Here is a 24,680-nt window from a genome sequence, read left to right on the forward strand (position 1 = left end):
AGTGAATTGAAACACCTGCCGACCTCTGCGTCGCATGACCTGTCACATGACTCTGACGTCAGCTCAGGTCCTTCAATCCACTGCAAAGTGCCGGGAAGCAAGTAGGAGCGCTGCGCGGGCCGCCAGAGGGTAAGTATATATTTATTTTTTATTTTATTCTTTTTTTACAGATTTTTTAATGGTACCTTGGTGTGGATGAGACTCTCCTCTCCTCTACACCCGGGTACCATCCGCACATTAGAACGCTTGGATTACGCATCTACATATACAGTGATGCGTAATCCATGCCGTCTAATGCAAGTCAATGGCGGTGAAGACGCAGCACTTCTGCAAAATAATTGGTAGTGCTGCGTTTTTTTCCGCAATGATAATCTGCAGCAGAAATTTCCGCAGCATGTGCACAGCACATGTGGATTATCATTGGGGAACATTGCTGCCCTTCTACCATGCGTTTTTAATGCGTTTCTGCAGCGTTTCCACAGCTGCAAAAACGCTGCAGAAACGCATTAAAAACGCATCGTGGGCACACAGCCTAACAGTTACTTAGTCTCTCTTGTCCATCTCTCTATATAAGCCTATAGCGCCCCCCAGAGTCTTAAAATCTCCAGGGGTAGCTGAGACCCTGGAGAACATGATCATGGCCATTTTTTCCAGTCCCTAATCACATGATCGCCGTTATTCAAATAATAACGGCGATCATGCAAAATAAAAGTCTCCACTATAAAAATAATTTCTCTCTCTTCTGACATGATATAACATTTCAGTGTATGATGTTCCCAAGCCCCCCTCAGTACCTCCGCCATATCCCTGGCCCTCCTGCTCCATGCCCCAGTCCTCCACCTCCTCTTCATGAAGAAAAATGGCAGGCTCATGCACAGTGTTCCCACCAAGATCTGTAGACTGGCACCTGGCAACAACAGAGATTTTTCCTATTGGTTCCTGACTTTTGATCACTGTGATAGACCCTATCACATTGATCAAAAGCCCAATTAGTAAATCATCCCCCCAGTGTCATCTCCTTAGTCAGATTAAATATTTTTATTTTATAATTTCCATTTCTTTCATTCTTTTCCGTTAGGGTTAAGATTAAGGTTGGGGTTAGGGTTGTGCTTGGGGTTAGGATTGGGCTTTAGGGATAGGGTTGGGCTTAGGGTTAGGGCTGGAATTTGGGTTGGGCTTGTGGAAAAGGCTGGGTTTAGTTTAGAGTTGGGCTTAGGGATGAGTTTAAGGTTAAGGTTGGGTTTAAGATTAAGGCGGGCCTTAGGGTTTTTTCAAAAATGTAAAAAAGCATGATGACGATATGACGACTAGTGTTGAATGCAAGTGCTGGCTACACAAGTTTACATCAGGTGCTCAAGTGCGCACCGAGTATCGTGGGTGCTCGAGTCCCCGCCCTTCATGTGTCACTGCTGTTAGATACCCAAAAAAACATGGGGGGGATTGGCTGCCATACACGGCAATCCCCACATGTTTTTTTTTGGGTGTCTAACAGCCGCAAAACATACAGGGCAGGGACTCGAGCATGTCACTCAAGCACCCGCGATACTCAAGTAGTGAGCACTTGCGCTCAACACTAATGACAACATATTCAATATGATGACCTAATGTTATCAAATTCTGTGTAGTACCTTTGAGTTCAAAATGCTCCCTATACCACTGGCTAAAATCCTATAGCGGTGTAGTTTCCATAATTGGGTTACTTGTGGGGGGTTTCTGCTATTTAGGCACCTTAGGGGCCCTGCAAATATGACATGTCATCCACAATCTATTTCAGTCAATTTGTGTTCCAAAATTCAAATCTTGCTCCTTCCGTTCCGAGCCCTGCCGTTTGTTGAAACAGAATTTTTTGACTACATTTGGGGTATCGCTGCACTCGAAAGAAAGTGGGTAACAAACTGTGGGGTCCACTTTTTGGTGTTAACTCTTGCATAAGTGAAAAAATTGTGGCTAAAGCATAATTTTTTTTTTTTTCTCATTCCACTTTGCATTAATTCCTGTGTGCAGGGCCGGCTTCAGCACCCGGCACAACCGGGCAAGTGCTGGGGCCCTGAGCAGGCGGGCACTCACTCACTGCGCTATGGAACCCGTGAGCAGAGGAGAGCGGTGTCAGCGCCCCCTACCCCCCCGCTCAAGGCCCCGGCACAATACTTACCTCTCCCCGTGCCTCCGCTGCAGGTCCAGTCTCTTCCGCGGCTGCTGCACTGTGACGTCTCAGGTCAGAGGGCGCGGTGACTTCTTTACACCGTGCCCACTCCTGAGGCGTCACAGCGCAGAGTGGGAAGGTGCCGGCGACACTGAGGAGTCCGGAGCAGCAGCAGGTGAGGAGAAGTGAGGTGAGTATTTGATTTTTTTTTAATGTATGGAGGCGTGGGGCATTATAAGGGAGGGGGGTGTGTGTGTGTGACATCCTGCATGGGGCATTAAAAGGGGGGGAGTGACATGCTGCGTGGGGCATTATAAGGGGGGTGACATCCTGCATGGAGCATTATATGGGGGGAGCAGCCTGCATGGGGCATTATATGGGGGGAAAAGTCATTTTGGGGCATTATGTGGGGGGAACAGCCTGCATGAGGCATTATGTGCGGGGAACAGCCTGCATGAGGCATTATGTGGGGGGAACAGCCTGCATGGAGCATTATGTGGGGGCACAGCCTGCATGGAGCGTTATATGGAGTCCAGTATTCTGTATGGAGTGATCTATGGGGGCCAGTATCCTATATAGAGCGTTATAAGGGGGCCAGTATCCTGTATGGAGCGTTCTATGGGGGCCAGTATCCTGTATGGAGCATTTTATGAGGGCCAGTATTCTGCATGGAGCGTTATATAAGGACCAGTATCCGGTATGTAGCATTTTATGGGGGCCAGTATTCAGTATGGAGCAATATATGGGGTCCATAATACTGTATGGAGCAATATCTGGGGCCCATAATACTGTATGGAGGACTATATTTTCCGGTCTGCACTGTGCGTTGAGAGAATTTGTCGGTTTCTGAGCTATTGTGGAATTTACAATAGATATCGCTCATGTAATGTAAGTGAAATCTTTGTCCTTGTACTATATCATAGAATCATAGAATGGTAGAGTTGGAAGGGACCTCCTGGGTCATCTGGTCCAACCCCCTGCTCAAAGCAGGAATCACTAAATCATCTCAGACAGATGTCTGTCCAGCCTCTGTTTGAAGACGGCCATTGAAGGAGAACTCACCACCTCTCGTGGCAGCCTGTTCCACTCATTGATCACCCTAACTGTCAAAAAGTTTTTTCTAATATCTAATCTGTGTCTCCTCCCATTCAGTTTCATCCCATTGCTTCTAGTCTTTCCTTGTGCAAATGAGAATAAAGATGATCCTTCTACAATGTGACAGCCCTTGAGATATTTGTAGACAGCTATTAAGTCTCCTCTCAGTCTTCTTTTTTGCAAACTAAACATTCCCAAATCCTATAACCCTTCCTCATAGGACATGGTTTGCAGACCAGTCACCATTCTGGTTGCTCTTCTCTGAACTTGCTCCAGTTTGTCAATGTCTTTTTTTAAAATGTGGTGCCCAAAACTGGACACAGTATTCCAGATGAGGTCTGACCAAAGAGGAGTAAAGTGCGATAATGACTTCACGTGATCTAGACTGTATGCTTCTGTTAATACATCCCAGAATTGTATTTGCCTTTTTTGCTGCTGCATCACACTGTTGACTCATGTTCAGTCTATGATCTATTAGTATACCTAAGTCTTTTTCACATGTACTGTTTCTTAGCTCTATTCCTCCCATTCTGTATATGCTTTTTTCATTTTTATTGCCCAGATGTAGTACTTTGCATTTTTCCCTGTTAAAAACCATTCTGTTAGTTGCTGCCCCCTACTCCAGTTTATTTAGGTCTTTTTGAAGCCTCTCATCTCTAGTGTTAGCTATCCCTCCTAGCTTTGTGTCATCAGCAAATTTAATCAGTTTACCCTCAATTCCTTCATCTAAATCATTGATAAAGATGTTGAACAATACAGGTCCCAGGACAGAGCCCTGTGGTACCCCACTTGAGACATTCATCCAACTGGATGTGAAGCCATTTACGACCACTCTTTGAGTCCGATCACTAAGCCAGTTATGAATCCACCTAACCGTTGCCTTGTCCATTCCATATTTGGTCATTTTTTCAATAAGGATGGTGTGAGATACTTTGTCAAATGCTTTCCTGAAGTCAAGATATACTATATCTACAGCATTTCCCTGATCCACCCTGTCAGTGATTCCATCATAGAAGGAAATTAAGTTAGTCTGACATGACTTGTTAGTTACGAACCCATGCTGACTCTCTCTGGTTAATCACTTCATTCTTATCCAGGTACTTACATACATGTTGTTTAATAATTTGTTCAAAGATCTTTCCTGGCATAGAAGTCAGACTCACCGGCCTATAGTTCCCTGGGTCGACCTTCTTCCCCTTTTTGAAGATAGGAACAACATTTGCTCTTCTCCAGTCTTCTGGGACTTTTCCTGTTCTCCAAGAATTTTCAAAGATTATGGAGAGTGGTTCTAAAATTTCTTCTACAATCTCCATCAGTACTCTGGGGTGTAATTCATCTGGACCTGGAGACTTGAACTCATTTATGTTAGCTAAATATTCCCTCACAATCTTTCTGTTTACAGATAACCTGGATTCTTCTATTCCTTTAATAGGACAGTGAAGATCAGTTGATGTTACATTTTCTTTCTGAGAGAAAACTGATGCAAAATAGGAATTAAAAACTTCGGCCTTCTCAACATCCTTTCTTACAATTTCACCACTTTCATCCTGTAAAAATCCTATAGCATCTTTGACTTTTATATATATATACAGTACAGACCAAAAGTTTGGATACACCTTCTCGTTTAAAGATTTTTCTGTATTTTCATGACTTTGAAAATTGTACATTCACACTGAAGGCATCAAAACTATGAATTAACACATGTGGAATTATGTACTTAACAAAAAAGTGTGAAACAACTGAAAATATGTCTTATATTCTAGGTTCTTCAAAGTAGCCACCTTTTGATTTGATGACTGCTTTGCACACTCTTGGCATTCTCTTGATGAGCTTCAAGAGGTAGTCACCGGAAATGGTCTTCCAACAATCTTGAAGGAGTTCCCAGAGATGCTTAGCACTTGTTGGCCCTTTTGCCTTCACTCTATGGTCCAGCTCACCCCAAACCATCTCGATTGGGTTCAGGCCTGGTCACTGTGGAGGCCAGGTCATCTGGTGTAGCACCTCATCACTCTCCTTCTTGGTCACATAGCCCTTACACAGCCTGGCTTTGTGTTTGGTGTCATTGTCCTGTTGACAAATAAATGATGGTCCAAATAAACGCAAACCGGATGGAATAACATGCCGCTGCAAGATGCTGTGGTAGCCATGCTGGTTCAGTATGCCTTCAATTTTGAATAAATCCCCAACAGTTTCACCAGCAAAGCACCCCCACACCATCACACCTCCTCCTCCATGCTTCACGGTGGGAACCAGGCATGAAGAGTCCATCCGTTCACCTTTTCTGCGTTGCACAAAGACACGGTGGTTGGAACCAAAGATCTCAAATTTGGACTCATCAGACCAAAGCTCAGATTTCCACTGGTCTAATGTCGATTCCTTGTGTTCTTTATCCCAAACAAGTCTCTTCTGCTTGTTGCCTGTCTTTAGCAGTGGATTCCTAGCATCTATTTTACCATGAAGGCCTGCTGCACAAAATCTCCTCTCAACAGTTGTTGTAGAGATGTGTCTGCTGCTAGAACTCTGTGTGGCATTGACCTGGTCTCTAATCTGAGCTGCTGTTAACCTGCGATTTCTGAGTCTGGTGACTCGGACAATCTTATCCTCAGAAGCAGAGGTGACTCTTGGTCTTCCTTTCCTGGGGCGGTCCTCATGTGAGCCAGTTTCTTTGTAGCGCTTGATGGTTTTTGCAACTGCACTTGGGGACACTTTCAAAGTTTGCCCAATTTTTCGGACTGACTGACCTTCATTTCTTAAAGTAATGATGGCCACTCATTTTTCTTTACTTAGCTGCTTTTTTCTTGCCATAATACAAATTCTAACAGTCTATTCAGTAGGACTATCAGCTGTGTATCCACCTGACTTCTGCACAACACGACTGATGGTCCCAACCCCATTTATAAGGCAAGAAATCCCACTTATTAAACCTGACAGGGCACACCTGTGAAGTGAAAACCATTTCCTGTGACTACCTCTTGAAGCTCATCAAGAGAATGCCAAGAGTGTGCAAAGCAGTCATCAAAGCAAAAGGTGGCTACTTTGAAGAACCTAGAATATAAGACATATTTTCAGTTGTTTCACACTTTTTTTTGTTAAGTATATAATTCCACATGTGTTAATTCATAGTTTTATTGCCTTCAGCGTGAATGTACAATTTTCAAAGTCATGAAAATACAGAAAAATCTTTAAATGAGAAGGTGTGTCCAAACTTATGGTCTGTACTGTAGTACGCAGACATGCACGCACACACAGTATGCAGACATGAACACACATGCCACGGTACATAGATATGCGCACATACAATACGCAGACACGCACATATATAAATACGTACAGATACAGACATACATACATATTTGAACACAAATTCTTAAAAACACCTATAAAACGGACATAAATATATATACACAGTCATATACACAGACATTCAAATCATATACACACACACACACACACATTAAATATATTTTTAATATGGGGATTGGGGAAGCTGGCAACAAGCCTCACTCACCTGCTCCCAGTCCTGTCTCCAGTCCAGCTCCTCTGCCATGTGGCTGTGCAGGGCCGCCGGCGTGTCACAGACATGGGGCCCTGGACCATCAGAGGGGCCAACTCACTGTCGGGGCCCAGGCTGCCCCCCCTCATCTGTGCAGTGCCACCGGCGTGTCACAGACATGGGGACCTGGACCATGAGAGGGGCCCAATCGCTGTCGGGATCCAGGCTGCTCCCCCTCATCTGTGCAGGGCTTCCGTCGTGTCACAGACATAGGGCCCTAGACCATCAGAGGGGCCAACTCGCTGTCGGGGCCCGGGCTGCTCCCCCTCATCTGTGCAAGGCCACCGGCGTGTCACACACATGGGGCCCTGGACCATCAGAGGGGCCCAGTCGCTGTCGGTGTCCAGGCCACTCCCCCCGCATCTGTGCAGGACCTCCGGCGGTGTTTGATTGCCTGCACTTCAGACATGGCGGCGCGCTGTGCAACTGTGTCTGCTAAGAATGACGCGACAGGGGCGACACACAAGCACAATTAAAGGCACAGTGTTGCCACTGCCGTGTCATTAGTACCAGACACAGCCGCACAGTGCACTGCGCACCGCCATGTCTGGTGAAGTGCCGGCAATCAAGCAGCGCCGGTGGTCCTGGCTGCCCCCCCGCTTAGATACGCCTCTGGTGTGGATAATAGACAGGAAGAAGATCAAGTACAGGGGCGAGCATGAAACTTCCACAGCTGATTAAAGAAGAATGAGGAACTGGATTTCTTTAAAAAAACAAACCCAAAAACAATCATTGTACTCAATTTCAAAGTGCCATGTCTTTAGTTAAGAGTCCGAAATCCTGCTGGCAGGTCCTCTTTAAAAAGCTATGGCTCTCGGAACACAGTGATGCAAAAACTAAAAAAATGCTATCTGCTGACTAAAGTTAGTACTAATCAGACGAATGCAACCAAAAAACATGTCAGACATCTTTCCACATCAGAAGGTAACAGGAGAATCATAAAAGTCAAACGAGGTCAGATGTTGGTTCGGAAAGGGTTAAGGTGTAGCTTGGCTCTTCCTGGTCACATTTGCTATAATACAAATTTTGTATTGGCAGTGTATTTTGGCTTTTCCTTGGAGTGCAGCCACACGACCATATTTTCGGTCAGAGTGCTGTCGGTTAAAAAAGGAACAGCAGTCGGACCAATGTTATGGGGCAGTGACTTATTTTTTTCACTGACTGAATCTGCATATGAAAAAAAAATCATAGCATGCACTAGTTTCTTCTCCTGTAATTGAGATGAAAGTCGCCCATTCAATTCTATGGGTGTGTGTGTGGTAGATCGGCTCACTCAGCTGCTTAACAAGGTAATCAAAGGAATGCTTTTCATTTAAGTCTTCAGCTGGTTTATTAAAATATGTCTCATAATAAACCAGTCCAAAACACAATAGACACATTCAGTCTTGTTGGTCTACATAAACAGCATAGATTATAGTCTATATAACTGTGGGTTCACCCACTCAGAAATCACGGTACAGCTCCTTTAAGCAAGAGCCCAGTTCATTAGGTCAGCTCTCCTTCAGAGCACACACAACAATCATTAAGTCCAGAGGCTTCACTTTTACCTCCTGGACCACACCCTAGGGTGGAGATATGTTGAACAGCCGTCCTGCCCAACTCTTTAGCTGTTCACAATAAACCTGGCCCTGTCATGGCCGATTAACCCCTCTCAACACGTAACATGCTGAAGCAAACTTCCAGGTTCATATCACTGAACCTCAGTGAAACATATCTCTCTTCCTGCACATTCCCAGTGACCCTCTTACAGTGTGCACAAAAAATCAGATACCATATGTATAACATTTGTTTCTTAAAGAGGTTGTCCAAATACTTGTCCTTAAGGTAGGTCATCAGGGTCTGATCGGCCGGGGTAAAGCACACAGTACCCCCATCGATCAGCTGTTATCAGGTGTCAGCGGCGGCTGCTGCCAGCCGGAAGTACTCAATTGCCAAGCTGCTCCATCCACTTGTAATGGCTGCTGCAGGGTACTGCACATCCGCCTCCTATTGATTTGAATATTAGGCAGATGTGCTGTACCAAGCCCTGGCCACTACAAGTAGACGGAGCAACCCGGCAAGTGAGCACTTCCGACCGCCGCCACTGATAGCAGCTGATCGGCGGGGGTGCCAGGTGTCGGACCATGGCCGATCAGACATTGATGACTTATCCTAAGGATAGGCCATCAATGTAAATGTAGTGGACAACCTCTTTAAGGATACATTGCAATTCTGTAACATACATGTAAAAAGCTGTAAATGGTCTTGTAAATGATTAATAGCTGCTGCTGTAAAAAAATAATTGCACACGGATGACAGGTGAGAAAAAAATCGTCCGAATTTTCTGGATGAAATTGACAATTTTTTTACAGTTTAAAGCATTTAAGTCACCCCACCACCCTCCTTCCCCCCAAACCCCTCCCCCCCCCCAAAAAAAAACATATATGTTTCTAGCGGTGTCTTTTTATTATTTTTCTTAACTAGCATTTTGTGAGGAATTTCAAATACATAAATGAAATAAGTTCAATAAACAAAGAACATTATATTCATAGCCATATGAATATATTCACTAAAAAGCTACAGACCCCAAAAAACACCATTAGAATCTGTCAGTAGGATCAACCCTTATAAGCCATAGGCATGTAGGTCATAGGAAGTTGAATAAAATCGCAATCCGATGTTTTATGTAACTGCGCTGTTAACATTTATGAACCGGACAAAGATCTCCCTGAGAAACGGCGAGAAGCGCTTCTTTTAGAAAGGAGACGTTACCAATGTGAGATATGTGAATAAAGAGAATAGACTGTCAGTCATTACACGCCTCACACTGGTAATTCCCCCTTTTATTCTAAAATAACCTCTGGAGGCAAATTCTCAGGGAGATCTGTGTCCCGCCTATAGATCTTAACAGCTATATTACATATTACGAAAAATGTAGATTTCTCTGGAATAAGACATCAGATCACACATATCAAGGCATCAGTATTTACCTTCCTATGACCTACATGCCCATATAGATGGATTAGGAGGGTTGATCCAACTGACAGATGTCCTTTAATATGTCATATAACCAAGCACTTTAGATGTTTTTCACATGCAGAGTTTTGGAAACAATAAAATGTCATAGCTGACTAACAGCATGATTGCTCGAAATGCATTTCTCTTACCAATAGTATCAACAGTGTTTTTTAAGTTTGTGTCAAAGTTTTTGGATTCTAACTTCATTTTTGGTGCTGAATTTACCACCCGTAGTATTTTACAGTATTTATACTTTTTCATATTTTTATATTTACTCTCACAGATAACCAATGTCAAGGGAAGACCAAGAGGCACAAGAGGACGAACTATTAGCCCTTACCAGTATCTACTCTGAAGAAGAATTTAAGAGGAAAAATGCTGGTTCAGGAGGGGAAATTCACTTGTGTCTAGAGTTACCTTCAAATTTTGTAATATCCATAAAAAGTTAGTACATTATATTGATTTTGGCAACATTCAGAAATAAGCAGGTTCACAAATGCAGTAGTTAATCTGTTTGGCTGCACTGAATTTTGTTCTTGACCATTTTGAGAAGATACTTAGTAAATATTGTGACAGGGTCACTGGCGATGTATGTGAGGGGAGATATCACGAAGATTATCTTCCATGATGTGAAACCCAGAAGTTTCTCTCCAGCATGTTATGTGCTGAGAGGGGTTAACCAGCCATGACAGGGTTGTTTTTTTTGTGAGTGGCTGTAAGCGATGTGTGGGATGGCCATTTACCATATCTCCACCTCAAGGGCGTGGTTGTGGTAGTTAAATGTCCAGCTACTGAGTTTTTTTTTCTCTGTTGTGTGTTTTGAAACAAGGAAGTCTCCAGTCTGTGTGTGTGGAGGTAAGAGAGCTCAATAGAAGTGTTTAGGTGAACTTTGGTCTTGTACCCTGAGCGGGCGGACTGTGCTATTCGCTATTTTCTGTTTCTCGTAATGCCAGAAAGGCCGTGTTTATTTTGTTGAACCCTGCATTGGTTTATCCTGTTAATAAACCAGCAAGAGATTAACCCAAGAAGCGTTCCTGTGTCTACCTCTGTGAGAGCCGAGTGAGTCGCATTACCACAATATATTGTTCAAATCTAAACTGCCACATATTCAGAAATTTGCGAATGAGTGTCATGGATATTTCTGTATGTACTCATTATAAAGTGAATAAACACTATTACCATATAATGTATTGTATGTATATTATGCTGCCATAGTTTCACACTTAACCAATGCTGCCGAAGTCATGCTGATTGACAGTCGGCTCTCCGCAGTTATGCAGCAGGGAGCCGGCTATCAATCATTATGACATCGGCAGTCACGCTCAATCAACAGAGCAGGGTCGGAAGAGAACCAGCTGCTCTATCGACGTGACATCACCGGAAGCCGCAGGAGCAGTCTATGACTCCTCTGAGCCGGCAGAGATGGGCATTGGCTCATCAGTCACTTAGTTAGCAACTACCTCTCTGTAAGTTTTTAGGCCCATAAGAAAAATAAAACAGTCCCGAATAACCCCTTTAAGTTTGGTATGGCTTGGAAAATCTTTGCCCATAAATAAGTATGGCAGTTTAGGACTACCCTCAAATAAATTGCCCAATTCTAAGTATGTATAACATACATCTAAATATAAATGCCACAATGTCATTCATGCCAGTCACAATGTCCCCCATAACAGCAATAATAATCTCATGATAGAAATAGTGCTACACGCGTAACTCCCAGCTCAGGGACTACAAAGCACAATCTGTAACAGGATGCCACCTATCATGTGTCATTTATAGTACTGGTTTATGCTTCTATAGCGGAGAGACCTTTGGCTGCTCTTAGGCAGCAAGACTTTGGTGCAATTGCTACATCTGCATGCCCTATATTTAAAGGGAACCTGTCACCTGAAAAAACGATTAGGAAATAGGAAGGGTACTGAAGGAGGGAAAAGAAATGTGAATAAAATTTAACTTTTAATAATTCCAGCTAATTATTAAAAGTTAAATTTTATTCACATTTATTTTCCCTCCTTCGGTACCCTTCCTATTTCCTAATAGTTATATAATTGGTGGTGACCACCTATGTGAATACCGTCCAGATAAATTGGACTTTATTTACTTTTCACCTGAAAAAACGCTATTAACCTGCAGATATTTCTTTTTTTAATTTTTATTTATTGTCCCCATGCCAATCACACGGGCCCCTGACTGCCATAATGTCCCTAACCAAATACTGTATACATCTTTGTGTTGTATAAACCATACACTTTACTTTGTGAACCTGGAGTAAATATGATGCTGTCATATATTCAGTAATTTAAACACTACTGCTTTTGCTCTTATTTTTTTAATCAAGGCAACAGTGCAACAAATTCCTTTGCGGAGAACTTTGAGAACACTGTGTCCTTCCTGCCACCAATTGTACTGAACTTTGAACTTCCCCCAGATTACCCATCCACTGCACCCCCGGATTTCACACTAAGCTGCAAGTGGCTTTCACCAGCACAGGTTACTTTTAATTTATTATAACATGATTTCTTATATAAGCTGTTTATATAATTGTGGGATGGGGGTTCTTCATTGCCTCACAGGCTGTTAAAAGTACTGTTGCTATTGAAAAATACAGATAGTATGCGTTGAAACATGGCATAAATACTTTCATGGATTCTGTATGAACTGCAGTTTCCCTCCAATAACATGATACACTATGAACCCATAACAGTGTATGGGCACTGTATTAAGGATCCTTACAACACCAACCACAATGCAGTTATGGGAATAAGCCCTTAAAAGGGGTCCTTCTTAATAAAATATTTATTTTCGTACATATCATTAGATTCTGTAAATTACACAAAAGTATTAATATTTCAAGCTGAACAATTAAAAATCCTGCTCCTGTGTTTAGCTATTGCTGGTACATGTTGTGCTTCAGATGGTGTTCTTTTGACTTTCACTCAGAAAGTCCACCTAATGCATGCCCAAAAACTTTAATGACAGGAAGAAGGGACATATACCGCAGAGTGCACACCTCCCTGGGGTAACTATTATTTTACATTAAGCCACTGCCCTAACATTGCCCAGTCCTTTATATGTGCCCACATTGAATATTGCTACCAGTGTAGCCCTTTAGTGTTCCCATACATTATGATACCCCCCTAAAGAAATGGACATACTGCCCACGTTTCCCTTGAAGACTTGGGTATTGTTTTAGTGTATGATGTCAACTTTGAAATGCGTTATTAGTGTTGGTATTGTATTCTGCTTGACAGTAGGGACAGTTAGCGTTAATGTTTGGGACTAGCTCAGAGTGGGAGGGGATAACTTGAAGGGACAGAGACAGTTTCCTTTCAGGAAGTAAGATAGGAAAACTAGTTCCTTTAAAAGGGAGAGAGTATGCAGAACAGTGGGTTGAGAATAGGACTGTTGCTTACTGGACTGTAGTACTGTGCTGGCTACTGGTGAAGATATAGGACAGAGTGAAGTAGAACTGAGTCATTCTGAGAAGGACAGGGAGAATGTATGTGAAGATGTTGAAGATGCTCCATGTGTTAAAGGAAACGTTTGTAAAGTATTGCACCCACTATCTACTGTATATAGTTCCAACCAAGTTGCTGTTTAGTAAAAGACTATTTATATTTGAGTGGTGGTCTTCCTCATTGAACTGTTCAATATCTGGCCAACTGTAGTCACCGGCTTCATGCAACCTGCAAGGGCTGGTAACTGTGAGTGAGCTTGGGCAATCTCAAGCATCGGATACTTAATGGCTGCATCACCAGCACCAGAGCTGGGAAAAGGTATTTTGGTGCCATAGGCCAATGGTGCCCTACCCCGATGAACTCTCAACCCCAAAGCAAAGGAATGGGTCTGAGACTAAGCTAATAAGATCCCTAACGCACCCACCTCCCCCTCCGATAGATTACAAGCTCGACAGACCACTTACACTAAAATTGTTACCTTTTTCACCAAAAAATACCAGCAAAGGTAAACCACTAGTGTCTGGTGTTGTAGCCCTGTACTGATGGTGGTTCTGGTGACATTCATGTAGTGATGGTTGTTCTGGTGCTGTATTCATGTACTACTGATGGCTCTGGTGATGTATTCATGTAGTGATGATGGTTCTGGTGAGAACCACTGTCAGTAAATAAATACACCAGTCTTGTAGATGTAAAAACAATTGAATGCCTGCGGGTGGAGGAAGGCAATGTCAGATGGTATTTTTAACCCAAAGTGCGCCACCTTCGGTGAGGCAGGAGGTAGCGCCCTAGAAAATTTTAGTTATATAGCCTCATAGTCCCTATGAACTGACAAAGCTCACCAGAGTACTTGTGTGTCTACTAGAGAAACACTTCTCCTACAGTTTACCTCTGTAAAAATATAAGACTGTTTCCAGTGTCTATAGAAAGAAATCTGATACTTTCATGTGTTGTTTTTTTTAAAGCTGGAGATTATAATGCTGGCTATTGTAATTGAAAATTCACTGAATAAGTGTCACATCTGCTCCTGCAACGTCTGCTTCTGTCATTACGCGCTGACGTTTTTATTTTGCAGGCAGCGCTGGTGATGGAGGACATGTTGGGACCAGAGGCTTTGTGCCACTGAGACTAGGGTGACTGGGATCTGTACTGCCATCCATTTTTGCAGTATGGGTGTTTGTGTTATCCAACTGGAGTAAACAGCCCACTATTTTGGCCGATGGAACAACATCACTAGTATTCCCCACTTACTGCTGGGAGCTGCAAGATATAGTTTATCTATTCTGGTTCAGTCTTGTGCTTTCAGCTTCTGCTTTTCTTGTTTGTTTACCTGTTGCCTGATCACGGTACATTTCCTGACCATTCTTTTTCCTTCTGATTTTGTACCATTACTGCCTTCCTGGTTCTGACCCAGCTACCTAAACACTCTTGCCAGCCTGTACCATCAGCTGACTCCGTTGCTCCAATACAGAGGCCTTTGTGTAAGTTCAGATCCCTGTACAGAGTCTAAAGTGTGAAAGTCAGGGTAACTCTTGGAATCTGGTAAATGGAGTGGCTTGTGCTAAACCTGTCCATAGTAGCTATTTAAGAGCTGCCATGCAAACATTGACAGACCCATGTAACAGTAAGGGAATATATATGTGCATATGTGGCAGCACAAGGGGTACATCTGGTGGTATTATTTCCCATCAAACAAGAAGTCATGCTTTAAAAGGGGTTATAAGGGACTATTTTTTTTTTTACTATGGGCCTAAATACTAACAGTCAAGTAGTTGCTAGCTTCCTGCCCTTTCTGCCCACCACCGACCTCTACCGGCTGAGAGCAGTTACGGGTCTCTTCTGCTGGTGATTCTGCTTCTCTTCCTCTCTGCTCTGTTAATGGGGCGTGACTGCCGATGTCATGCTGATTGACATTCGGCTTCCCTCAGGCAGTGGGAAGGCAGAAGAATAGCTGCTCTGTTGACGTGAAGCAGCAGAATCACTGGCAGGAGCGGACTGTGACATCTCTGAGCTGTCACCTGGTAGAACAGGTAGTTAGTTAGCAACTACCTGCCTGTTAGTTCTTAGGCCCATAGTAAAAAAATAAATTAGTCCTGGATAACCACTTTAAAAAGTAATTCAAGAGGTTAAGCACCCATTGATTGTGTGCCTGCAGGTGGGTGCCCCTCATCCGTAGGAATTTGCTAACTGCATGGTGTGAAGAACATTCAAGATAATCCCATGTCAATCATTGTGCTCTGTTTGGCGGGGGATTATAGAGATCTTCAATGTACAGTGTAATTTGACACTCCTGCAAGGGAGGAGGCCAAGAGGCTGGGAGTGACATGCCTCACAGCAGCTGTGAGCTGTACAGGAAGACCCCCTGTGAACCCCCAAGCCATGCGCTCCTTTGTGTCAGATATTATAATTCAACACCGAGTTATGGGAATACGATATATCCCAGTGATACACCAAATAGATTTTTGGAAACACAAGAGGCTGGGGAATGTCACCCTGGCTTTCAGCACTGTCCAGTGCATAGGGAAAGGGAGATACATGGCACAGCCTTGCGGGAGCCCCTATGGCCCCGGTACTTGGTATCCACACATAGCTGGGGCCTGGCTGGGTCCAATGACACCAGAACCGGCTCCTTAGGACCGTCCATTAAGAAGGTATGGCCCTTTTTAGTTTTTGGGAGTCTTTAGCTGAGAGAGACGAGGGGTGGAGACTTAGCCTCAACCAGGGGGCAGTAAGAGGAGTGACCCAGAGATGTCACGTCCGTTGTTTGGTCCGACGAGCACACTTCCGGGCTGGTTTCTAGCCCAATATAAGTTCGTTATAGCTAATAGAAACTGGTGGCAGCTCTTCCAGGCTGACAAGGTTCTGCTTCATTGGAGCTAGTGAAGGAGCCTCTCAGCCTGTTAGGGGTGTGAGTGAGTGTGGTGCCACGTCAGTGACTGAGTGGGCCACCTCTTCTCACTCCCTGGTGCCTTCCTGTTCCCGTGTGCACAGGGGGTGTCTGTGTAGAACTGTACCAATCTGACCTTACACGTCCTCAAGGGGGTGCAAAGGGCAGATCCGTATCACGTGACCTGTCTGACGTAATAGTGACGTCAGGCGAGTGGCGGGGTGTGGATCCATCACAAGTGTTGGCAGCGGTGGGATTCTGCGGAGTCTCTCTGCTGCCATTTCTTCACATTGGTGGCAGCGGTGGGATTCTGCGGGGTCTCTCTGCTGCCATTTCAGAACAATGGGGGCAGCGGTGGGATTTTGCGGGGTCTCTCTGCTGCCCTTTCTTCACATTGGTGGCAGCGGTGGGATTCTGCAGGGTCTCTCTGCTGCCATTTCTTCACACATGGCATCCTTTATCCTGCGGTATGTAGCTGTACACTAGTCAGTTCCCTGTGATTGATAAGGGATGACCAGAGTGTTTTTCTCAGATTTTAGTTTTATTTTATTAATAGAAATTAGTAATATAATGAGCAAAAAGGGCATATGAATTATATGGATGTGCACTATATGTAGTCTTGTGTCTCCTGCTTTTAATATAGCAGAAACTATTGCATTTTATGAGTATTTAATCCCTTATTCAGTGAATTTTTAATCTTTGGGATTTATAGACATTACATTCGAACAGCAATAACTTTTTTGGTCATTGTAATGAACATTTTACAGATCATAGTTAAAAGGTAATTCCTGACCAGCAGCAGAATGTTAGCAGCACATGTAGGTGCTGAGGTTGGTACCCCACTATAATTAGGCCATGTGTTTTTAGCCACTAATTTTTATTTTCAATGCTATGTCTACATATGCAACCAGAAAAAACTATCTTCCAGACTCAGTTGGGCAAATTCACTCATACTACTAATTTAATGTAGTGTGCACCATATTCATCAATGTAGGGCAGTAGGCTATTGGAATACAGTGCAGCAACTGAGCTGTTCTGGGCTTTACCCTTCAAAACGTTTTGATACTTTGTTATATGGAAGAAATGACATAAACCATTCGTGACTGAGTCACAAAGGCTGTGACTTAATGATTATGTCCTATTTTATCAACTTGTGAAGAAGTAGTGGTGGTGAAAGGCTTTGTATGTAGCTCAATGTAAATCCTATGCCTCACTGTACACCTTTAAATAACAATAAGGGTTGAGCCTCATTTGGACTACATAAGTGAATATACCCAAAGCATTCTTAATTTAACTTTTATTTTTTTCAGCTCACTCTGTTATGTCAGCATCTAGATGACCTATGGGAGGAGAACAGGGGATGTGTTGTCTTGTTCCCATGGATTCAGTTTCTAAAGGAGGAAACACTTGATTACTTGAATATAAAATCCCCATATGAAATTGAGGTGTCTAGTAATGGTTTACAGAACTGGATGCAACCCCCTGAAAAGACCCCTGCTGATGGAGTCTTATTGGAAAGGGGATCATTTGACAAGCGGGCCATACAGGACGTGCAGTCAGTGTCTGCCCTGGTCAAATACATCTTGGTCTTCAGTGAAGCTCAGGAGAAGAAGGTTTTTGATAGCAAACCGTTCTTGTGCGATATCTGTTTTGTGGAGAAGCTGGGCAGTGAGTGCACCCACTTTAAGGACTGCCAGCATGTGTACTGTAACAGCTGTCTCAAAGACTACTTTGAAGTCCAGATTAATGATGGACAAGTCCATGCACTGAACTGTCCTGAACCAAAGTGCAAGTCCACCGCAACCCCAGCTCAGGTAAGTGAGGGCTCTGTGGAGCTTTTGAGCAAATGATTTGTTCTTTAAATTTGGTATAGCTAAACAATTTTTATTCACAATAATATGTAGGAAAATATTATTTAAGGCAGAGCATAGACATCTGTGTGCCTATTTAGACATACAATACAAGCTAAACAGCTGAATGATTAGATGTTTCTTCATCATGAACAATTATGTTGTGAATGTCATCAGTGTTAGAGTAGATTTCCATGTAATGTATTTGCTGTTCAAGAGGTCTGGAGGAAGCTGCGTTATGATCCACAGATGCAAATTTGCAGATTTTTGCAGCAGATTGTCGAAGATAAAAATCACTATACTTATATTCATCGATGCGTTTATAGTAATACCAGCCTATCATAAGATGTGATCAATGGGTCTACAGATGCGAGTGAGGGACCAACCAACGTTTCTAGTAGGAGTGCTATTGTAAAGTTATTTTTTTAATTTTGAACTTCTGAATATATCTGTGAATTCCCTGGTTATCCACAGAAAATTCTGAAACTGAGTTTTTTTGCAGTTCAGGCCATGTGCACACGTTGCGTTTTTGCTGCATTTTTTTCCGCGTAGATTTGTTAACAAAACCTGAAGCAAAACCTGATGCCAGCAAAGTGAATGCAGAAAAAAATCCGCAGCATGTCAATTCTCTGTGCGTTTACGCTCCATTGAATGAACTGAAAAAATGCAGGCAAAAAACGTGGCAAAAACGCAATGTTTTTGAGGCTGCGTTTTCCTGCCAAGAGATGCAGAAATAGTGCAGATATTTCTGCACACAAAATACTCAACGTGTGCACATACCCTTATTCTTCGAAAACATGTTAAAAGCAAAGCTGGAAACCATGCGCAACATGTTATACTGCGATGTAGAAATCTGGGTTTTCCACAATTTTTTTGGCCATCGTATGGATGAGTTTTGTTCAAATCTCATTCACTTTTCTGCTATCATACTCAGCTGCAGAAAGGTAAAAGATCATTTTATTAGTGAGTGCCGTCTGCTGCTCTGGGTTCCATGTTTGAGTACAAACAGTAAATTGTTCATGTCCTTTTTACTTACAGGTAAAGTATCTGGTAGGGGAACAGCTCTTTGGCCGCTATGATCGTCTCCTCCTGCAATCAAGCTTGGATTTAATGGCCGATGTTGTTTACTGCCCACGTCTGAGCTGTCAGACCCCAGTCATGCAGGAGCCAGAGGGTACAATGGGCATCTGCTCAGCCTGCAAATTTGCTTTTTGCATCCTGTGTAATATGACCTTCCATGGAATCTCCCCTTGCAAAATACCTGATGGTATGTTCAGCAGTTCTTGTCTGTACTAACAAGCACATGTGTCTTTTATGAAAACTGAACAGTACTTTTGGTAAATGATATGTTGTCTCTCACTCATTGCTAATAGCTGCAATATATGAATGAATACTCTGCTACATTATGTAGCAACTAGCAGCCCAAGTTCCGAAACAAATAAGTTTCGGAAGCTAGAAAAGTGTGCTCTACAATCTCTCTGTATGCTGCCCCTCTGGCCTACTGAAGTAGACACTGGTGGTTTTTTCAGCCACCGCAGGCTAAATTCTCTATCTCAACATTACAACGTCAGCTGATGTTGTTCTCGGACTAACCTCAACATTAAGCTCTTTATGTAGCATAAGATTTCTCCATGTGCTTGCAATTCACCCCAACATCCACTGGGTCGTGGTGAGTCAGGCAGAGCTGATATTGATGGTTTTCTCTGGCTCACCTCAACATTAAGCTCTTTATGTAGTAAGATGCTGCTTTTGTAAGTCTCTTGCATATGTAGCAGTACACATGTGGCAAGCATTTGGTCCAACTACCATCTCATTTTAAGGACACTATTTCATCACGCATCAGATGATGCAAATACAATCCACGGAAGAAGCTAACTTTCCAATTTGGACTTGTTCTCTTTTGTAGACAACGAGAATGACGCTAAATATTCAGTCTTATGTCTAGAAATACCGTAATAGCCTCCTTATAATGAGCAATTATTTGCTGGTTTTCTATTATCTTTGGGCTTTCAATTTCTTTTTATTTCTATTACTTACCTTTTGAAAATGCACATTGCTTCATAAATTTAAATACTTGACATCCTGACATCCTTTTGCATGGTTTTGGGGTTTGCCTCTCTATACGTGTCAACAGTGAGAAACATCTTCAAACCTTGTCTTCTGAAAATGTCTTCTGAAATTCAGAACTCACATTCTACTTATTGCATCAATTTACGGGATCAAAGTAGAGGTGCATATTATATTATGTGGCCCCGAAAAATATTATTGTTTGCTTTAGTTTCAGGATGAAGCTTTCTTCTTTTTTCTTTAAGTCTGATTTACAAGTGTTTACTTGACTCATCTTGGTAGTTAGTTAATGTTTCAGTAACTATTTCCCTTTCCCACAATCCTCTGGTGCCGTTCCAGCAGTGTCGGCATTGTCTCTCCCGGGACTCACGTGAAATTGTGATGGATGTCTAATTTGTCCAAAGGAGGGGAGAAGTGGCCACAGGGATCAGGTGACATAACAATGTCACGCGAGCCCCGGGAGCGGTGCCGCCACCAGAGGTAAATGTAGGCCTTATTATTTTACTTGGGGGAAATATAGGGATTGAGATGATGAGTTATTAAAAATATCTGATATATTTTCTTTTTATCTTCAATATTTTCTGCAGACTTTGTATACATAGACAAGTACAAATGGCTCAGTTCTCAAAAACGTTAAAATACAATGTTTGTTTCAAAACGAATAAAAGGCAAGAGTTTGTTTTATGTAATCATGGAATGCATTTCAAATGCAACTTGCATTCTTAGTACTTGCCAGCATATGATGGAAACGTCGAGCAATTGCTGGGTTCTGTGCTCCAAGTCGATAGAAATATGACGGTGTTTTGCCAAGCTTTTGACACTAAGGTTCGGATACGGCTTTAAAGAAGGCAACCACTTGCGATATAATGCAATTTTATTTATAATAGTTGATTTGAAATATAAAATACATAATTAAAGGAATAGTATGATATTGCGTACACTTTTGTATATGTTAACATGCAAAGATTAAGTACATATACTCACGTTATCACCAAGGAGCTTTTAAACATCATCAGTCTAGAATATCAGAGAAGCAATTCACCAAGACAGAGAGCCCCTGGAATTATCACAACACTGCATGGGCAGATGCATACAACACTACACATCAGTGCTGGTCCAATTTATGGCTTCTCTCTTGGTATTATTTATCTGGCCTTATATAGTGAATGTATACTAGTAAGTCTAATTTACTCCCCCCCCCCACAGTGGCCATCTGTAGGGGAAAGGTGAATCAGATACAGGCTCTCACACAGACAATGGTTTGCAATAAACATACACAATTTAAAAGCTGTTAGGAATCAAGTAAGTAAACTAAGCACAAACGATTATGTAAATCTTCATGTTTTACAATAACACTCAATAAACAGAAGATTATTTGTGGTAAAGGTTTCAGACAATGTGAATAAGCAGTCCTCAAGATGTTGTTACTATTAACATTGTCTTGTGTCTAAACATGAGGTAAGGCTCATTCTGTTAAAGTCTTACTTATCTGTGAATATCTAACCAGACTAGAGCAATGCTGGTTTGAATACATTCTGTATATTTCAATATGGACTCAAAATAGCCATTTTTATATTCACACTACAGATGGTTTATCTGGTAACTTTTATATTTTCAGAATATATACCTATGTTTTCTTTTCTTGATATTTCCTAGATAAATTTCTTGAACTGAGTGAAGAGTATTTGGCTGCTAATGAGGAAAGAAGAAGAGAAATGGACAAAAGATATGGAGATGTTCTGAAGGCGGTTGAAGGGTTGAGGAATATGGAATGGATAGGGAAGTACTCCAAGGCCTGCCCTGGTTGTAAAGCTCCAACTGAGGTAAGATATTAAAGGCAGCTGAAAAGAAACCATCTACAGAAAAAAAAGTTATAGCAGAATCCATTTCTAAAATTTAAGAGGAAATATAAATGACTTTCTAAAATTGTTAATGTCATCTAGAAAGAGTAATGCTGCTCAAACAGATCATTGTCAGACAACATCTTTCTTACAAGAATACACACTGTTTATTTCAATCCTAATGAGAAGTAAATAAACAGCAGCCTGACACTGCTAGAAGTACTTCTCCAAAGGAACAAAGGATTGAACATGTTGACATTAAACATGTCCAACCCTTCTTTCCTACAATGACAGACATCCGGGAACAGTCAGACTGCCATTATATCAGTAAGATATTTCATATTATGTGTATGATCACTTTTAGGCATTTTTCACACATTGGATTTGCACCAAAATTCTGACCGAATCTGACAACATCCATAGTAAATGCAAATGAATTGTGTATTTTATATCATTTTCATATGTAGGTCAAAAGTTTAAACAGAATAAGGAACATGGTGTGGATTTCAAAATCTACATGTTCATTATTTTCAGTAATTCAACACCGAAAAGCTGTCATTGTACTTAGACTGAGAGGCCCTTATTATCAACTGTTTGTCAGGGTTTCCTTTATAAGTCCTTTCCAAGTAAAGGGGCTGGACTGGCCAAGGATGTCTCCAGACTGGAGTCAACGATGACTCCACACAATTGAGCATCATTGGGGCATCCTCAAACGGAAGAGGGAGAGAGCACAAGGTCTCTAACATCCACCAGCTCCATGATGTCATCATGGAGGAGTGGAAGAGGATTCCAGTGGCAACCTGTAAAGCTCTAATGAACTCCATGCCCAAGAGAGTTAATGCTGGCCACACAAAATATTGACAATTTGGCCACTTCCATTTAGGGGGGTACTCACTTTTGTTGCCAGCGGTTTAGACATTAATGGCTGTGTGTGGAGTTATTTAGAGGGCACACCAAATTTAAACTGTTATGCAAGCTGTACACTGGCTACTTTACATTGTATCAAAGTGTCATTTCTTCAGTGATATCCCATGAAAAGATATAAATAAAATATTTACAAAAAATGTGTGGGGTGAACCTACTTTTGTCATATAATTGAAACCAGAAGTTTACATATACTGTATAAAAAGACACATATGCATGTTTTTCTCAATATCTGACATGAAATCAGAATAAACCTTTCCCGTTTTAGGTCAATTAGGATTACCATCATGTTTAATATTTGCCAAATGCCAGAATAATGAGAGCGAGAGAATGTTTTAAGTCATTTTTATTACTTCCAGCAAAGACTGTGAATCTATGACATGTCAGGAGATCCATCATTAATAGATTATTCATTTAGATATACTTTTTCTTTTACAGAAAATTGATGGCTGTAACAGAATGACTTGCACTAGGTGTAGGCAGAACTTTTGCTGGCTCTGTTTGAAGATATTGCCTCAAGATAATCCATATAAACATTTTGACAGTCCTTCAGAATGCTTTAATAGGTATGCATCCAGAAATAAGAGCTTGATCAACCGGTTCTTCAGATCTGTCAATGATAATGAGTTTTCTGCCTTCATAATATGTTATCTCTCACACAGCTTCAATCTGTTGTCACAGTCATTTTTATCAAATATATAGACTGATCATTTCTAGGATTCAGTTTGCAGCCAGTGATAATAGAAGGTATTCACAAACATATGATTTTGTACCATCTACTAAATGAAAAGAGTGCTCGTTTAGTTTATAAACTTCATGAATCTAGGCGTTCCATGTATAAATTTAGCTGTTTCTTACATGACAGCAAATAGCAGAACACATAGCTGTGTAATAGGTAAAGACACTCCCTGCATACATCCAGCTCAGTCAAATACCTCAACAAATCTCTGTTTCAGTGTGTTCTTGAAAATGACCACACAATATGAGATTTAACCCTGTCCTTACGGTAACATATTCCTCTCTTTTGCTTAATGTATGTCAAATAATGAAGTTGGTAAACCTACTTCAGAAAGTTAGGCACATAACAACATGGATTAGACCATGTAGTAGGGGTTGACATTCTAGGGATTAGTTGGTCTGAAGCTGTGAAATCTAATGGTAAAGCATAGCTTAGATGCTGCTGCAGTGTTGGATAGCTGGTCATGATGCACGAGAAGCACTGGAGTGTCTTCATTCTTTGCTAGAATAGAAAATACTTGAGTTTTCTGGAAACATCTGGTTAGACTTTCTGTGCTAGCTGTTACACCGATCATTATTATGCATCACAACATATTTAATTAATCTTATAGCAAGCACTTGTTCTACCAATTGTAATATTCCTGAAAACCAACTTACCCTTAAGCGAGTTAGTTGGATAAAGACAAAATAACCAACTTGACTATTCAGAATTTTAATCATCTTGTGGCTTAGCCTTTTTGAACTGTTCTTTTAGTTTCCTCAACTACTCTATATCAAGCTTTACCTACATACAGTAATCACAGATCGGTTAATAGAGTGATAAGATAGTCTAATACAGTTGTGCACTGGTTAGTCACTAGGATACACTGTCCTGTATGTGTAAAAATACATTTAAAGAAACAAACAGATAATCAGTAATATTGTTATAAAGTTAATCTATTTTTTTCTATATTATGTACATTTTTAACAACTATCCTACTCTTAACAAATAATTTAAATTTCTTTTGTCATGGCACATGGAATGGGGTCCTAGTCCTGGCTATCACTGCCTCTCATTTCACAACCATATGTGCTGGCGTGTTCTCATATACCAGGTCTTGTTCTTCACAGACCCACATGGCTGGCTGGCA

The 24,680-nt window shown here is 41.7% G+C and overlaps 1 protein-coding gene across 1 annotated transcript in view; it reads left to right on the forward strand.

The window, feature by feature from the left end:
- The window catches only part of LOC141165555 (E3 ubiquitin-protein ligase RNF14-like), a 35,505-nt gene that overhangs the window by 6,653 nt on the left and 4,172 nt on the right, over positions 1 to 24,680 (forward strand). Inside the window, exons 2-7 of the mRNA XM_073651249.1 lie at positions 10,072 to 10,232; positions 12,127 to 12,278; positions 17,441 to 17,944; positions 19,019 to 19,247; positions 21,704 to 21,870; positions 23,251 to 23,378. Of these exons, the coding sequence (XP_073507350.1) occupies positions 10,079 to 10,232; positions 12,127 to 12,278; positions 17,441 to 17,944; positions 19,019 to 19,247; positions 21,704 to 21,870; positions 23,251 to 23,378 (1,334 nt within the window). The 5' untranslated portion in view covers positions 10,072 to 10,078. The remainder of the gene's footprint in view (positions 1 to 10,071; positions 10,233 to 12,126; positions 12,279 to 17,440; positions 17,945 to 19,018; positions 19,248 to 21,703; positions 21,871 to 23,250; positions 23,379 to 24,680) is intronic.

The sequence above is a fragment of the Phyllobates terribilis genome, unplaced genomic scaffold (genome assembly GCF_046119375.1).
Source record: "Phyllobates terribilis strain yellow unplaced genomic scaffold, ASM4611937v1 Scaffold_11__3_contigs__length_659146591, whole genome shotgun sequence".
In the NCBI taxonomy this organism is placed as follows: Eukaryota; Metazoa; Chordata; class Amphibia; order Anura; family Dendrobatidae; genus Phyllobates; species Phyllobates terribilis.